The sequence below is a fragment of the Sylvia atricapilla genome, chromosome 1, assembly GCF_009819655.1.
Source record: "Sylvia atricapilla isolate bSylAtr1 chromosome 1, bSylAtr1.pri, whole genome shotgun sequence".
Lineage (NCBI taxonomy): Eukaryota > Metazoa > Chordata > Aves > Passeriformes > Sylviidae > Sylvia > Sylvia atricapilla.
In genome coordinates this window covers 27,243,213-27,261,191 of record NC_089140.1, presented here as the reverse complement: position 1 = coordinate 27,261,191, position 17,979 = coordinate 27,243,213, and the positions used below count along the sequence as shown (strand labels likewise).

The 17,979-nt window shown below is 35.2% G+C and overlaps 1 protein-coding gene across 1 annotated transcript in view; it reads left to right on the top strand.

Annotated features, from left to right (window-relative positions):
• THSD7A (thrombospondin type 1 domain containing 7A) overlaps nt 1–17,979 on the top strand; it is a 198,610-nt gene that overhangs the window by 176,799 nt on the left and 3,832 nt on the right. The window contains exons 21-28 of the mRNA XM_066318148.1: nt 3,385–3,502; nt 5,305–5,450; nt 6,026–6,200; nt 8,297–8,470; nt 9,458–9,553; nt 12,558–12,640; nt 12,977–13,187; nt 16,587–16,674. Coding sequence (XP_066174245.1) covers nt 3,385–3,502; nt 5,305–5,450; nt 6,026–6,200; nt 8,297–8,470; nt 9,458–9,553; nt 12,558–12,640; nt 12,977–13,187; nt 16,587–16,674 — 1,091 coding nt within the window. The remainder of the gene's footprint in view (nt 1–3,384; nt 3,503–5,304; nt 5,451–6,025; nt 6,201–8,296; nt 8,471–9,457; nt 9,554–12,557; nt 12,641–12,976; nt 13,188–16,586; nt 16,675–17,979) is intronic.

Genomic DNA, 17,979 nt, shown 5'->3' with positions numbered 1-17,979 from the left:
CTAGTGATCCTTCAGGGTTAGGGTTTCTGGTGGTTTTTTTGCATTATAAGGGCAGTGCAGAAATATTAACTGAAGTTAAAAATAAGGTGCATATGGTTGGAAAAGATGATGAATAGGAGAAATGTGAACTAATTTTGTAATGACCTAGCTAATTAATTTTCTCTGGGTTATCATAAAACTTTGTACTAGGTGTATGAATAAAGATTTGCATAATTTATGTGTAGGTACATTTACTGAATTATGTTTCTTATTATTATATGCAAAGGAGAGAGCTTATAACAGATAAACCTACACTGATTCCTAAGAAATTAAAACACATTATTGCAATGAGTTTCTATGTAATATATGGTTCAAGAAATACTAAAGCCATATATAAAAAACCCCCCTGAATTTTGTCTATAATCATCTTCAGGTATGAGCATCAACAAAGTTAAATAGTAACATTCCATCTGAGCCCCTGTGTTCTGGTTTCCTTGTGTGTCCATATGATCTTGTATTTATTTGAGTTGATCAGCTAAAGAAGGTAGCTTGTCATCCTGATTACTGCCAAGATAAATCAGTTTCTAGAGCTTATTTCCAAGGCCTGGTTATGTTAATGTAGTTCTCTTCAAACTCTCAAAGCATAGTAATACTGGATTACTTGGTTTCTGCTTACCACAAGACTTCTCTTTCTTTAAATATTTGAAAATCACCTAAAGCAAGCTGATCCTGTTCATATTCATTTTTACAGACTTATATTAATTCATTTGCCATTAATTAAAGATGAGAAAAGCCTAGAAACCAGCAGTTGTGTCTGCATTAAAAAGCAGACTTTGCTGGTTCATTGGTGAATAGTCTGCTTGTCAGATTACATGATTAACCTCCAGCAGCAGGATTTAATCTTTGGTGCCAGACATTCCTATAAACAAATACAGATACTTCTTATGGATCACAGGATTTACAGAGCATGCTGGTGTGGCAGTCTGCTGCCCCTGCCATGTGTGACCAGCAGCACAGAGGGCACAGGGGTAGCTTTCAGTACTTGCCGTTGTTGAGTCAGAAACCACAGCTCATCCAGAACAAAGGCTTTAGAGTAGGGGATCGACTGAACACTTTTTCAACTGTTTTCTAAACTCTTCAAGTTGTATTGTGGTTCATCAGTTCAAGGAAGGAGAGGAATGAGAAAGGAATATGTGGACACTATTGAATTGCAAACTGTCAGATGTTCCCCAGATCTACTTAGGCAGCACTTCAGTATCTAAGACATGCAAACGGGAGGTCACTGTGGGTAATCTGGCCTTCAGCCTGCTCCCCTTCGCTGTTAATATCTTTCTTGGGCTTTTCCCTCTTGAGCTGCTGAAGTCCAGCTGAAAAGACCAGTCTTGAAAGAGAGCAGTCATGTTTCTATAATTGGCAGAAGTCAATTCAGCAGGCTTTAAAGCCTTTGCTTAGAAGGTTTGACCCGAATATGGACTTCAAAGAGGGTTCTCTAGCTTCCTAATCATCCAAATTCCAGATTATCCAAAGGTTTCAGGTGTTGTCTGTGTGTGATAGCTGTGTAATCAAGGCTACACCACCAAGAAAAGCCAAGAACTCATTCTTTGAAGTATAAAAGCAAACAGGGGTCTAAACCCTCATTTGTCTCAATTAATGGTACTGCAAATAGCAAATTTAAAGCTTGGTGAGTCTATCAGAAGGAAATATTTTCAGTACTTGTGGTAGTTTATTTATGGAAGACTTATTAATGTTGTGTCTAATTATTACTCTATGCTTGTGTTTTAGTAGGAAATAGTGGGTTTATCTCCTTTTTAAAGTCTTAAATACTGGTTTTATATCATTAACTTTTCCAGTCATTAAAATAATAGGTTTTGAAATGTCTAGTTTTGCTTTTCCTTTTTTTTTTTTTTTTTTGTTAAACTAGGTGGGGACTTTTTCTATTTAAAGATATTCACAACAGCCTAGCATTCTGAAAGGCTTCATCGATGAGCAAGGTCTGCTGGTGAGGTCCAGTGAAGAGGACAATCCTTTGTGCTGGAAAGCTGTAGATCTGTTCATATTGGCAGAAAATCAAATTGACTGATTCTCTTTCACACTTTAAATCATACACCCTATAACTGACCTACACTTTTAACTCAGCTGTGGAGGATGCAGGCATTGTTATAATATTTTTGCCATCAGTTTGATTTCATCTTGCATCATATATTCTCATATGTGTTAGTGAGAATATCTCTTTCCTTCCATGAGTGGGAAGAGTCTGGAGTGTGTGAGTTTATAAGAAAATAGAAATGGATGTCCAGGATCAGACCAAAGGAACATGTAGCTGTTGCGTCATATCCTGAGCATGATTATAAAACTCTTCCTTCCCTGGACCAGGGTGTTAGGCTGAATCATACCTGAAAAACTGAGAACAGCATATATTTTTTGGAAAACTTGAGTCTTGAAATTAATTTCTCTGTCCCCTTCTCTCAGACTCCTACAGCAACTGGAGCTCTTACTTTATGTGTGTTAGAGGATTCTGGTTTTTTGCAAAGTTCTTCAGAAAAATATACAAAGATGTAATTTTTTTTGACAAATCACTGTCAGTGTCATGTCAATATCTTTGCATGGATAGCATGATGAATAGAATAGAATAGAATAGAATAGAATAGAATAGAATAGAATAGAATAGAATAGAATAGAATAGAATAGAATAGAATAGAATAGAATAGAATAGAATATGCATTTTTACAGCACATTAGGAAGAAAACAAGAGATAGAAAAAAACAAGGAAGAAAACAAGGCATAAGCACATGCCCTAGGAAGAGTAAGAAGCACAGACACACAAGAGTTTCCATCTACTCCTTTCACAACCTCCACTTGTTTTCAGCTCTTGAACTGCATTTGCCTGATGGGATTTCTCTGTGTTTGAACCTTCAGATATCCCTTCCATTAATTTCTTTAGTCTCTCTTGAGCTCCTGTAAACTTTTAGCATCTTCAGCATCTTCTGAATATCCAATATATGTGCATCCTCCTCCTTTTGCTAGTTTTGAACTTGGCTTCTAGTATCACGTCAATTCACTTAATAGCCATTGAGTACTTTTGCATTCCTCTTTCCAAATACTTGGTAAATTATTTTGACCTCCACCTATTGTAAAAAGTAATACTGTAGAGATGAATCCCTCCATTTATAGGTTCCATATATTTGGAAACTATATATAGACTATATATTCTATACATAAATTATATATTTATAGTTTAGAAAATGATTGATGAAAACGGGATTTATGCATGTATATAAAGATCAGTATATACATTGGAACTATCTTGAAGTGAGAATTTTAAATGTCCTAATTGCTTTATTTTTTACTTTGCACTGATGATACAGGACTGGAGTTTTGTGCTGACCATCTAGCATTTTCTTTCAGCTTGGTTTGGAAAAGACATGGCAAATGAATATGTCCTGTGTAGTGGAATGTCCTGTGAACTGTCAGCTCTCTGACTGGTCCACTTGGTCTGAGTGTTCTCAAACATGTGGCCTTACAGGTCTGTACATACCTTTAGCATATTTTAAGTAACAACTTCTTTTTTTTTTTTTTTCTTTAATAAAAGTAATAATACCTCTCTTTGCAGAACTGAAAAATGTAGCTAGATGAGGAGAGTTTCCGGGATGTAAATCAGCCTTATTAATGGAAATAATATGCTTGAGTGAGACTGTGCTCACTGAAGATAATGGGAATTTGGTCCAAATATTTTCTGATTCTGGGGGAAAAGAGTGAGATATGATGAATGATACATTGAGACAATATGAATATCGAGACAAATATTCATTGATTTGAATATTTGTTTTTCAGCTGGTGGGGAGAGGAAGAGGAGGGAAGGATTTTGTCCTAAGTTTCATTATTAGTGATGAGATTAGGCAACTAAAATTGTTTCATAACCAAGTTGGAACAGGTCTTTTTCAGTAAGTTACAGCCATGTAATAAATCTAGTGACCACAAATCATAACACAAATCATGCACCCACACAAATATCCATTTAGCTGAGGAAGAATTTTGTGTGTAAGGAGTGTGCTCTTTGCAGTTCTTTGGAGTTTTTCCTCCAGTGCTTTTCAAGAATTTTTTTTTCTCCTGTAACATCTCAGTTGGAGCAGCTGTGAATTCAAGAATGATGAGGCTCCATTTGGCAAACATCCTTCTAGCTGTCTGCAGTGAGCACAGCTGTCTGGGAAATTGATATTGTTCTGCTTATGCACGGTGGCTTGTGTAGCTTGCTCTCAGCACAAGATTCATGTAATTATCGTTAGAGTACTCAATTGCAAATGCATGAGATTGAAATGTGGAATTAAAAATTAGTTCTTTTGGCTGGCTAGCATCAGGTGTTAAATAGGTAAATCTGTGTAATGCCTTTAGTTTAATATAAGCCTCACTATACAAATTTAAATAAATGCATATTTTTTTCAGACTTGGATCTTATATTTGTCTATAAAAATATTAAAATACCACAGTTGTGTTGATTTTATGGAAACCTTTGCAAAGTGATTACTCTAGACCAGTCATTTGACTATTCCTTCTGACACAGAAGGAAATAGTCAGTTATATCCCCTAAACTCTCTATAATGAAGCACAATGGTCTAAATGTCCACAGCGAGATGAAAGGAGAAAGAATTGCTAAAAGGATAAAACTGTCTTCCTCTTTCAGTTTATATAAGTATTTGAAATAGAACCTGTGTCTCAATGAAGCTGAGTAGCATATCACTCATGGCTGAAGAGGAGATAATTGTTGGATAAGCCTATTGAATTTTAATTTTCATTGGGCTGAGTGAAGAATCCTCCATCTTCTGCAAAATCTGCATGTATGTTTTTTTCCACACAGACAGTGACAGAAAGTTGCCAGTTCTTGTTTGCTGGAATTAGACAATTATGGGACACATGTTTCTGTGTTAATTTAGGGAAGAACAAAACATGCTGGCCTCTTTTAGCAGCAAACTCCAGATGAGGAGCAGGAGTCTCCACTGAAATGGGCAAACATATTTTCACGTTCAAAAAGAATATTTTTCTTCAGGCTTCTGAACTAGGAAATTACTGCTTTTGTTTGCCGTTACAGGAGCAATCCTAATCAGACATCCTCCTGCACACACAAATGACAGAATATAAAGTGTCTGACTTGGAAAATATGAATCCACGTAACAGACAAGAGCAAACAGATCAGCTTTATAATCCAGTTTGTCTAATCTGGGAAAAATTGCTTTATTCAGATACAATACTTTTCAGCAAAATAGAAACATCTCGAGGAATAAATCAGTCTAACCACTTTGTTGTTAGTTATATTGCCGATTTTTGTTACAGGAAAAATGATCAGAAGAAGGACCATAAATCAGCCATTTCAGGGTGATGGGAGGCCTTGTCCTTCTCAAATGGAGCAATTCAAACCCTGTCCAGTAAAACCTTGTTATCGATGGCAATATGGTCAATGGTCAGCATGCAAAGTAGAGGTAAAAGCCATATGGAACTTTGAAGTTACAGAACATGTGGATCCAGGCATATTTGGATATGCCAGATACCTCCTTATCAACTCTGTAAACAATTTGCTTCCACCTCTCTTATACAAAAACTAAAGTTTGGTTTTTTTCCTTTGATTTCATATTTATCATTGGATGCAGCAGTGTCCTACTGATAATCAGAGTATAAATGTTAACTTTGAAACCTGAACAGCATATTTGTTAATAATTTAAACACTTCTATTGTAAAAGAATATCAACAGAAATATATTCACATATTAGAAGATATCTTCACTTTATATACTTCTCTGGTTGCAATTCAAAGGCATGCTTAGCTCCATAATTTAAGGAACAAGTAAAAGTAACCAGAAATTTTGGGTTGGATTTTTTTTTGTTTGTTTCAGAAATAGTGAACCATGTCTTCTCTTTATTATCTTCATTTTCTCCTTATTGAATGAATAAGTAGTTAAGCAAAAACCGTAGGAGATAGAGTGACATGTAACTCAGATCTAGTCTTTTGGCACTTTCTTCTGTCCAGTATCAACCAATATTATGTTCTCCTTCTGTAGGATGCTCAATGTGGAGAGGGAACACGAGTGAGGAACATCTCCTGTGTGGTTTATGATGGATCCACTGAAGATGTTGGCAAAGTAGTAGATGAGGAATTCTGTGGAGAAATAGAGCCTATTATAGATGGTGATAAGAAAATAATACTTGAGGAAACCTGCACTTTCCCTTGTCCAGGTAACAAAGCTGTTGAAATAAATGTTGCATTTCAAGATTGGTTGGGTGTCATTACACTGTTAGGGCCTAGCATTAGCCACAGGCAATTAAATCTTTTTCATCTGATTTACTGATTGGATTAATCCATCAAATGACCAACAGAGTTACTTTCTAGGAGTGGCTTCATGATAATAAATCAATTAGAAAAAATACTAGATTTTAAAGTTATAAAATCATGATCTCTCTGTCACAGATTGCATCTAAGATGTATATATTTTTCACAAAATCTGTTGAAATAAATCCTATAAGAAAGGGTGATGGTTTACAGCTAAATATTAGTGTTAACTTTGTAGAATATCTAACAACTTTATTAATACATTTACCAGTAGCTAAAAACTTGATGCTTTTTATGGGTGTTTAAGGAAGATAAGCTAATGCATCTTCTTTTTTCTTTAAAGTTTCTATTCCAAATGAAACTAAAGTTCTGATCTCTGAGAAAACAGGAATGCCTCTAGTTGTTTAACTCTCTGGATGTGACATGCACTGTCTTTGCCTTTGTGAACTGAATCTAAAGGAGCTGTTATGAGTGATCAGGTCCATGATGCTCATACAGAGGATTAAGAGCATATAAGAGCTGTTTAATTTCTAGTAAAAACCCTCCAGTTCATTCCAAACACTTACTTGTAGGATTTGAAGTATATTGCTGTTGTTTACTAGCCATTAATGATGAATCTTCAGAAGAGGTGATAAACTCCTTCAGCTGTAATGTAGCTATCATTTCACAACAGTAGTCTGTTTTCATTCTCTTGAAACTCTGCTCTTTCCCAGGCTTTTTTTTTTTTTTCCATTTTTTTTCATTTCAGATTGGACTGAAGGTAAAGTTGTCTCAATAAATAGAAATCAATGAAAAATGGCGAGATTTCCATCACTGCTTTGTACATAGCATTCCAATTGCATAGTTTTAATGTATTTTTACTTCTTAAACAGAAACTGGAAGAACACAAAGACTGTAGTTATGTTTTCATATTAGTGAATTTTATATATATTAAAAAAAAGCTGCTTACTGATTGCTTTAAAAATTTTGCTGAGCAGAGACCTGTTCTTCAGCAATCTCACTTTCAGCCCGCAAGAATAACTGCCCTGTGGGGATGTGCTAATGATACGCTCCAGCTAATGTTTCCAAAAATCACTACTTGTTTTCCTATTATGTATACATCAGTTCGTCAATTATTCAATTCTTTGCATGCTTTCCTAAGGTTGGCAAATAAAATTCCTTCATTAATCAGGCATCTGGTCAACACAGTACTGATTATCTCTGTCATCAGTATAATGCAAGGTAGCATGAATTTTTAATGGCTTTCTCACTGAAATAATGAGAACTAAGAGGTTTATTTATGAGTTTGTGCACAGTCTAGTCCCATTTTCAACTGCAGTTTTAACAAAATGGTTTCTTTGTGTTGTGCCTCAGATCTTCCTTAAATGTTCTTTAGCTGATCGTGGTAATTAGAGTCATTAGTATAATTTTATTTTTCAGTTTTACACTATAGAATTCTACAGGTCTATTATCCTAACATGAAATAGCAAGAGCAGACATTTTAATCATGTTCCCATTTCCCTTTCTTGAAAAGAATTTTCCATCAGTTGCTTCTATGTCTGTTTAGAGAAAACCTACATGGGGATAAGCAATAATTAATCTTCTTAATACTAGGCAGTGTTTTCTAAGATCAAAGAAGAATTGAAGAAAGATATGTAAATTTATCATAAAACATACAATGTGTAATATCTTAAAATGTACAAAAATCTAGATATTGGGTAGAGTATTGTAAATAGATTCATAATGAGAGTGATCTCATGAGAATGCTAAAGCAACAAAAACTGCTTTAGAACAAACAGGCCCTTGTATAATCTTTTCATAACATTTTCTGTGACAGATATTCAGATAGTGTCAAAAAGTTATCTTTTCTACACTGTGAGTCAAGTTTAAAAAGAAGAATAAAAGGAACTAAAAAGAAGGAAAATTAAGAAACTGTACTTGGACATTTTTTCAAGACATATTCAGTGCAAGAAATCTCTTCACATACAATGATCATTCATCTTATAAAACTGCTCTTTGACAGGGGACTGTTACTTGAGAGAGTGGTCAGAATGGAGCCTTTGCCAGCTAACCTGTGTTAATGGTGAGGATCTTGGTTTTGGAGGAATACAAGTCCGATCTAGAGCAGTGATCATTCAGGACTTAGAGAATCAACATCTCTGTCCAGAACAGGCTTTGGAAACAAGACCATGTGATGGTAAGTACCAAAATATAGGTAAGGCTGTTTCCTGTAAGGAAAAAATACAGAACAACCATAATTTTGTTTTCTTTCTCTTCATTATATTGATTTTAGGCAAATCAAATCTGATAAAAAGAAATGCACTCAAATTGTTGTTTTCCATATATCAGCTTCAAAGAGAAAAAATGTTCAGGTTGTAACTATGATACGTTACCCCTCTGGAATTATTCCTTTTTAATAATGACATTTCTTTTTATATGGGACATAAAGAGTTTCCTTATATGCTTAGTAACATTAACAAAGAGAAATCTCTGAGTTTTGATTCATAACTAGATTTAGATTTTTCTCTACCCTTTTAATTGTTAATTGCATAACAATGTCATTAAAATATCTCAGCCATGCTTACTATTTGTAATAGACAAATTGTCTGAGAAAAGTAGTTTCCTGTACCAACTTTTTCATTCAGAGGCCGGATCAGACAAAAAGGGATTTTATATTTATAATAGAGAGCTGAGGTGCAGAAGGACTTCATGATTCATCCCAGACCATGTGAGATGTGCGCACAAGAGCTGAGACATGAAGCCAGATGCAGCCTTGGCCACTTTGCCAAGCACTGTAGCACTGGCTGAAGCTCAGTGTTACCAGGAAAGGAACCTGACCCCTAAATGACTTTTGCATGACAGATGGGCCACAACCATTATGAGGTTATTGGAAACATTGCTTTTACCTAATAACTGCGTTAGGCTTGCTTATAATCCTAGTTAGTGTCTAGGACACATCTGGTGTATTCTCTATGTGTCCAGTAAGTGCAGGACACCCTGGGAGCTCCACGTGTGCAGTGCAGTGCTGGATGAAGGAGAAAGGGACTTACTAAATGTACAAGACATTAATCATAATGAGTGTGGCCACAGGATGAGTATGGCCTGCTGATGAGTGTGGCTGCTGCCTGTGGTAGTCTAAAACCTTGCCATCACATTTCTTGAAACACAAATGTTCTCTGTGCAGATGGCCAGTGCTATGAGTACAAGTGGATGGCCAGCCCCTGGAAGGGATCTTCTCGGACTGTGTGGTGCCAAAGGTCAGATGGTTTAAACGTCACAGGTAACTACTCCTTTTATATACACACACAAAAAAAGCCTGGAAAACAGGTAGATAATGTGTTTTCTCAACAAACTGAAAAAAAAATTGAAAAGGATCTGCTAAAAACACCTCCTGAGGTATGAATCAAAATCATCATCTTTTTGCATGTTAAAGATGTGGTTTCTTTTCTAGAATCATGCAGCATGTAATGCTAAAAGTAAATATAAATGTTATCTTCTGTAGTGGACCTGAAATGTTTTACATTGTATATATTTGGGGTTTTTTTTACCATAGGCGTCTTTACACTTCTAAATGTAGGGTTTCAAATTTCAGGCCTTACAATAAATAAAATTTTTATGCATTACTGGTCATTTCAGTGCCTGTACAGAGGCAGAGAAAGTTGCAGAGCTTGGTAATATCGTCCATATATGATATAGCTCCTTAAAGTTAAAAAATATAAAATTCTAATAAATGTGTTCAGATGAGTTTACTTCTTTACTTCAATGCCATAAATGTGTATCAGGATACATAATGGACTACTATGAGATATTGTGACTTTTTGTGCAAGCCAAAGCACAAAAAACATGAATTAGGAACAACTGAGATCTCAGAAGAAAATCTTCATGGGAATCTATTTATATGGATTTATATACTGGCAATAGGGATTCATTTAAGATAAGAGTTATGCATTTATTTAAATATTTTTTGTTTTAGACCAAGTGATAGTAAAAGAATCCCAGAGAGTGTAAACATATCCTCAATGCCAGCTGCTGTCAGGTCAGTCATAGCAGGGAGCTGTTTTTTATGTACTGCCATCACAATACTTCAGGATGGAGTCCACCACTACTGTGTGTTGCAACAGTAGAAGTAAAATATTTGCATATTTTTACAAGGTTTTGAAATAATAGTTTAAAGTCTTTTGCAAGTCTTAGCTTGTGGTGTAGAACCATTAAAACACACCTTGTTCACAAGAAATGCAACAGGGCGTTATTTATGCACCTTGATTGCTTCCTGCTTAGCTAAGATGTTTCTATGGTAAGTAAAGCTCTAAGTAAGAATTCTTATTGAGATTAATATAGGATGTTATCTATGAAAAGTCCTATAGGACTTGAAGTAAATAGCATCTTGGAGATTATGGCTCTGAGATGTTAAAATCAGAATATATTCATAAATCACAGTCAGTCACATGGAAATAATTTCTTCTGATGTGACTGAATACAGCTTTGTGATATATTCTAGGAAAGACAAATGTATTACTATGTATTATTGGCAGATTTTTCGTAATGAGACCTCTAAGGCAGACAAACCTCAGACCAATATTTATCACTTTTTTTTTCAAAGTTTGTATGTGGCCTTAAAGCTGTGGTAATTTTCTGATTTGAAAAGAAGACTAATGAAATATTCCAGAACATGAAATCACTGGTCTCCATGCAACACAAAACTATATCTTTCATGTGTTTCTGTTAAATGCAAAACTATAGTTTTCATGGATTTTATGATAGTTTTCAAATGCAGCACTTAAATATAATATACTATTATATTCATATATAATGTAGAGGGAACTTCTCTGCATTAAATATACATTAGGGAACCAGAATTTAATTTACATTTGTACATTTTCTGAAAGTGTTTTGTATAAACTACAGTATTTATGAGTTCCTAGACGTGATAGACACACATACATGATTGATTTAAATTGAGATTATCTATTTTGATTCAGAAGCAACCCATGTCTCTGAATACTGTCAGCTTTATTCCTGCACATTTGGGTCTAACATAGTGTATTTCAATTCAGACATATTCAATAATAATAATAATTATTGTGAGTTTTGTTGGTATTTTAAGGTCTTTTTCTATTTACTTACTCCATAATATCATTGTGCTGAATAGTTCTTTTTTACTTGAAGGTGTTATTTCCCATGGGCGATGAGGCAACTCTTTCCTTCTGCTTCCTTGGATGACTGATATTTTATTACATAAATTCCCACAGGCATGTGATTTGTATGCTAGGATGTATGATTTTCTTTTCTGGGGGTGGGGAAAACTTATGGCAACCAGCAGGGTTTTCTTTGTTCTTCATCAGCCATCCTGTTAACACTCGGATCTACATAACCACAACTAACTGCATCTGCTATGGTTGTGACCAACCTCAGCTATCAGGATTTCATCATCATATCACACCAGTATAGAAAGGGTATTAATTTGGGAGATGCATGATAAGTTGTCCTGCAGCAGTGAAAATTTTAAACTATGTGATGCATATCCCTCTTCTATAAGCTAAAAGGAAACACAGGTAAATTGAAACTAGTTCCAAATGCATTTTAAAGTCATTCTGGCTGAAATGATAGTGAAAGCCTGATTGTGTGTATTGGTCCATAACAATAACTGCACTAAGCTGTAGAAATGAAAACTAAGTCTGTATAAAAAAGAAAACACTGAAACCCACAATATCATTAGTATTGTAATATTCAGTACATGCTTTACTGATGAATCTGCTTTCCTTTCATAAAATCTCAGACTAACATGAAGCCTTGATTCATAAAGGCACATGCAAAAGTGATCCAGTAGCAGCAGAAAACTTTTCATAAACAGGATGAGTAACTTGTTTTCAGTTCAACAGGAGAAAAACATAAAGAAAAAAGATGCTTTTATTTGTATTGTGGCCACAGCCTTAATATGTAAGTCATAAGGAGGGCCCTAGAGAACCTAATCTGCTTCCTTGAGGACAACAAAGCATTTAAATTGGTTTTTTAGGCAATCCACCCAAGGAAAAAAGGGGAAAATAAAAGAAGGCTTCATTGCCAAATATTAGTTTTCTAAAATGCACATGAAATTAAATACATTTGCTATATCTTTAGTCTACATATAAGAAAATACTTGACTCCAATTATCCTTCCCCTTGAAATAAAAGAAGGACTCTTACATTCAAATTAGCAACAAGATTGTCATCCATGATGTACTGCAGCAAGTAATTTCATCAGTGGTGAGGAATTACCGTGTGAAAATATGATTTTCTGTCCTACAGGGGGCTGTTTAGTGATGCGCCAACCAGATGCTGACAGGTCATGTAACCCACCGTGCAGCCAACCCCACGCTTACTGCAGTGAGGTATGTGCTACTGCATTGGAGCATAGAACACCCCCAGGAGGGCTTCCCACACATCTCTTGATTACAAAGATTATGCCAACAAAAAGTATTCTCAGAGATTTTACTAGTCGCAAATTCGTTAAAATCCACCTCGCACAATTTTCTACCTTTCAATTAAAGGTTAAATAATCTCTGTTAATATGGTATGAACTTGCATAAAAATATATGAGGAGGTACTCTCCAGGCTAGCACTCATCAAAACAGTCTTCTTTTCCAGTCATCCATGTTGTTATGCTTTATAGCTCCCAGAAAACCTTGTTTTTCTGCTGCCCATTGTAAAACACTTGTTCTCTACAGACTAGAACATGCACTTGTGAAGACGGATACACTGAAGTTATGTCCTCTGATGGCACACTCGAGCAGTGCACTCTCATCCCAGTGGTGGTGATCCCCACCATGGAGGACAAAAAGGGAGATGTGAAAACCAGTCGAGCTGTGAACCCTACCCAGCCTTCCAGTAACCAGTCAGGACGAGGAAGGACCTGGTTTCTACAGCCCTTTGGGCCAGGTGAAGTCATGCAATGAGCAGTTCTCAGTACTGCTGCAGGGTCTGGCATTTGTATTTTTGTATATCTAGGAAGACCAGAAAAACCCTTTGACTGTCCATTTAAAAGGCAGACATGCTCTCAGTGAAAACAAAGAGGCATAAGTAAACACCTAGCCCTCTCATTACTCCATCAATATATTTAGTGAAATCTTATAGTGCAGATTTCCTTTTAGCCATTCTACCTGTTAGAATTCACAGAAGCTATTTGAAATGTGACTGTAGAAAGGAGTTTGCTGCAAAGGTGCAAGTCAGTATATTAAATTATGATGTCTTAACCAATAATTCTGTTGACAGAGGAATGAAAAGATAGCACTAAATACTGGAAAGAGTAAAGGCTTCTTAAAATTTGCAGCCATAGATAGCATCAATTGTAGGAAAGTAATTGGTATAGGCATGCTAATGCTTTTCTGACATATCCTTATTTAAACTAACTCATGTTAGTCAAATGCTACCCATATTATTGATATTTAGCATAGGCCTGCTCTAAGTCTCTACAAGCAGCATTTTCTTTTATGATGGACCATGTTCTTTAGAGCTGAGAAAAGACTTCTTTGCAAGACTGGCATAAAATATAAGAGAGTTATTTAATTTAAAAAAGTGATAAAGTCCATCATACAATCAGATGTCAGTAAATATTTTCTAGTGCTACTAAATATTTAGATTTAAAAAAAAAAAAAAAAAACACAAAAAAACTTAACAAAATGCTTTCACAAAAAGAGATATGTTGCTTGTCCAAAATATTATTAATATAAAAGAGAGTAAGTGGTTATCATCTTAAGTGTCTCTTAAGCCACATAGGGATAAATATACAAATGCACTTGTGCATTAGAATGGTCATTTATTTCTAAAGGGCTTTTGAATGTTTTTAATTGCAGAATTGAAAGCACTATCTTTACATGCATAATCCATAAGATGTTTCAAGTTGAGATTTATAAAACTATTTCTAATAAGCAGATTAAATAATGTTTGGGTGATAAATTGGAAATACTTATGTTAGATCCCATTAGTCCTACTAGTATTTACTATTATTTGTACTTTGATATCCTATTTGATACCTGTAATAAAATGGTCTTTACTCCAAATACTTTAATCAACAATAAAAAATAGAAAATTAAACTTTTCTGGTCCTCTTTTAAAAAACAGCATATTATCATTTACTCATTTTAGTTAACCCTCCCTGAAAATGGCAGAGGGTATGTTGTAGCATGCAGAGTGATAACAATGAGCAAATATCAGACAGTCACCTTCAACAGTTTAGGAATATGGACTCTCATGTGAGCTCAGGGAGGATTTTGGAGCAAGGTACGTTTAAGAAACTTCATGAAAACTCACCAATTTTATGTAATTAAAGTTGGGAAGGAAACAGCTCAGTTCAGATAATCTCAAATATCTATCAAATCTAAAAATAGAACTAATACTTTATGCAGTGAAGTTATGAGCCACTGTTAGAGAAAGTGAACATTTTTCAGATGAGATTTAGGCTTGATTGTTTTATTTTAGGGTTGGATATCTATTGGAAAGGTTTGGGTTTACTCTGGCATGATTATTCTTTTCCTCACAGTTTCTAAGTCTAGATCTAAAACAGTTCTTTCATTTTCTTCCACAAATTATGTTGCATTCTAGAAGGGATGATATTAAAAACTGTTTTCTTCAGTTGTCTGCATTGAGATATGACCACAAAAAGATGAATCTTAGATGCCAGTTTCCTTGCCTACTTAGAAATAATCTGTCCAGAGGGAATTCAGAAAGCCTGAGATAGATGTCAGTAGTTGCATAATAGAAATGACCTCATTAACAGAGTTCCTTGCTTTGACAAAAACAAATAAATCTATATACAAGACATTGTCAGCCTTTTTTCAAGGAGATGTAACTATTTTAAAATAAGCCAACCTGAAAAAAAACTTAAACCTCTTGCATTTACCAACAGAAATAAGCCAAGGAGAGAGGAAACTAACCTATTTAGCAGTACTAAAGTCTGAATTCTTCTCATTGATATTATCATATCATAGGATATGTCAGGTCAAGTCTACTGTTCCATTAATCTTTAACAGATCAGTTATTTCAGTTATGTCAGTTATTATCAGTTATGATGTTTCATTAGGTTGATTAGGGTAATGAAGGTAAAATGTTCTGATATTGGTTAGTCTTGAACAACTTGTCCAAGTGACAGCAAGACTTTGCATTATACAGACCAGAAAGCCTGAGCTTAACAGCATAGCAATGGAGAGCACTGCTATGTAACCAAGCAAGCTCAGTCTAACTTCTGTTAATATTATTGTGGAAATAGAAACTGCACTGATGATGTCTTTTGGTTCTGCAGAGCTAACGAGAAGCACTAAGTGTTTGGTGCTAAGAAAATTTTAGCTGTATTTGCTTACATTGAAAATACAGCTTCATGGAACAGAACTTGTACCACTTGAAAATAAAATAATGCAGTTTTATAATGATGATTTTTTTTTTATTGTCAAGGAGAGGCAACATGGCTAGCTAACCCCCTGCAAAACAATGTTTGCAAAAACCCATTTAGAATTTTTTTTAATTAGTTGGATAAAAGTAGTGAGTCAAAAAGCATGCACTCACCTTTAGTTGTGACATGATCATTTGGGGGCAGAGCAAAACCCCACAGACAAAGCCACATCATTTTCTTCATAGACATGGGTGCATGTGAGGCAAGGAGAATGGTATGTATGCCTAAACATCCAGGGACATCATGTCCAAAATACAAACTGCACAGACCGCACATAAATACAGTCCTTATTAACAACAGACAGTTGTTTTATTTATGAGCATAGGTTGTCTTCTTTTTTGTATATTTTTATTCTCTGAGGAGAGGTTATTTATTACAACAAAGCTTGCATTTGATAGGGAAAGAAATTTAAAAGTTTTACTACCTTATGCAGTAGTAAAAGTTGTGTGTGCGCAGTTAAGGGACGGATGACGTACAGCATGCTAAGGACATTTAAAAACATATAATAGGAACATGAATAAATGCAACAGGCAGATTGCTTTACCAGAGCTGGAATAAGAAGTGGTGCTAAATGAGTCCCAGGCTGATGCCCTGCCTTGTGATCACACTGAGGGATTGCTCACTAGCAGAAGGCCACAAAACTGAGTTTCTGGGTCTCTCACCTGCTGCCTTTGCCCCAGATCTCAGCTCCATTTGAATTATCCTGACTTCAACTGTAAAACTGAGCAAAGAGAAGTCATTGCTCAGTTATGTAACAATATTTACTCTGATTACATTTTAATTGCTAGAGAAGACATTGGTTTTGGATTATTAAAGTATTTCTATGCTATATCAGAACTAATAATTCAACAAGACTAACTCAAACACTACTGACTAACATTCATTCCTTTTAGATGGGAGGCTGAAGACCTGGGTTTATGGTGTAGCTGCTGGTGCATTTGTTTTACTCATCTTTATTGTTTCTATGATCTATCTAGCCTGGTGAGTTCTTTAATTATTTATAAGAAAACAGCACCCTCACAGACTGTAATGAAAATGTTTACATCTGCTGCTGTAGAAACTGCAGGCACTTCTGCAAACTGCACTGTTTAATTTGCTGTGTCCTTTTGTCCAGACTCAGGTTAGTAGAGTCTGCTGGTACTCTAGATGATGAAACATCACATGCTCTTCTGAGAGTATAAGAACTTACAAATATAGGGTACGCTTAGTGTACAGTTCATTTTTGCTCAGTTTATCTCGGTTGTTTTATAGTGTCCAGAAAAATTCTATTGTGTCTGCATCCAAAAAATGCTAAGAGAGAATAGCAAGAAGGAAATATAGTAACCAGGCAAATCATATTTTATATTTTACAATATATAGAGATACAGAACCAGAAAAAATCTGATAACTTTCCCATCTTTTTAATACGTTAAATAATACTTTTTGAATAAGCCACCTTTGAAAATGTGCTCCCTGAAGTTTTCTAGGTCGTGTTTGAAATTTCCAATTCAGATGACAGTACAGGTGAAAGGTGAAGGGAATGTCATCATATACATCAGGCTCTTGGCTGTGCTGCATTAGTAGGCATTGGGAGGCTTCTGGGTATGTTTGCCATTCATTAAACTTTGCCCAAAACGTCACTTCTGCCTAGGTAATAGAATTTTGTTGTTGTGGTGGTTTTTTGGGGTTTTTTTTTGTTTGTTTAGTTGGTTTGGAGTTTGTTTTTTGGTTGTTTGGGGGGTTTTGTGGGTTTTTTGGGGTTTTGTTTGTTTGTTTGTTGTTTTTTTTTTTTTTTTTTTTAAGTTGGTTGCTTTTTTGGGAGGGTGGCATTTGAGGGAAAGGAAATCCATCAGCATTCAACAACACTAGATTATTTGGACTGGAACCTGTGGCTACTGCAAATCATTGTAACAAAAGGTTTCGTATACAAGATTCAGATTTGAGCAGCCTAAGTGACACAGCTGAAATAAGATTTTGGACAAGACTGAGGGTGCACAGGCCTGATTTAAAGAAATGTTTACATTACATTCTAAAAGAAGATAAGTACTAAAGCATGGATAAACATTCATTTTCCTTTGGCCTGGTAATTTTTTAAAACTATATCAAATGGATTGGAAATACTCCTGGATTAAAAATTCAAGGGGAGACAAGGAATGTTACGGTGAACAATCATACCTCTGCTGTTAGTGACTGGTTTGATTATAACATCTAGAATTAATTGTAGTCATTCCAACAAGTTTAATGAGATAAAATCAATCAAAAGATGGATCTTTCCTGCAGAAACTCTTGATGTGTCAAGAGCGGTTT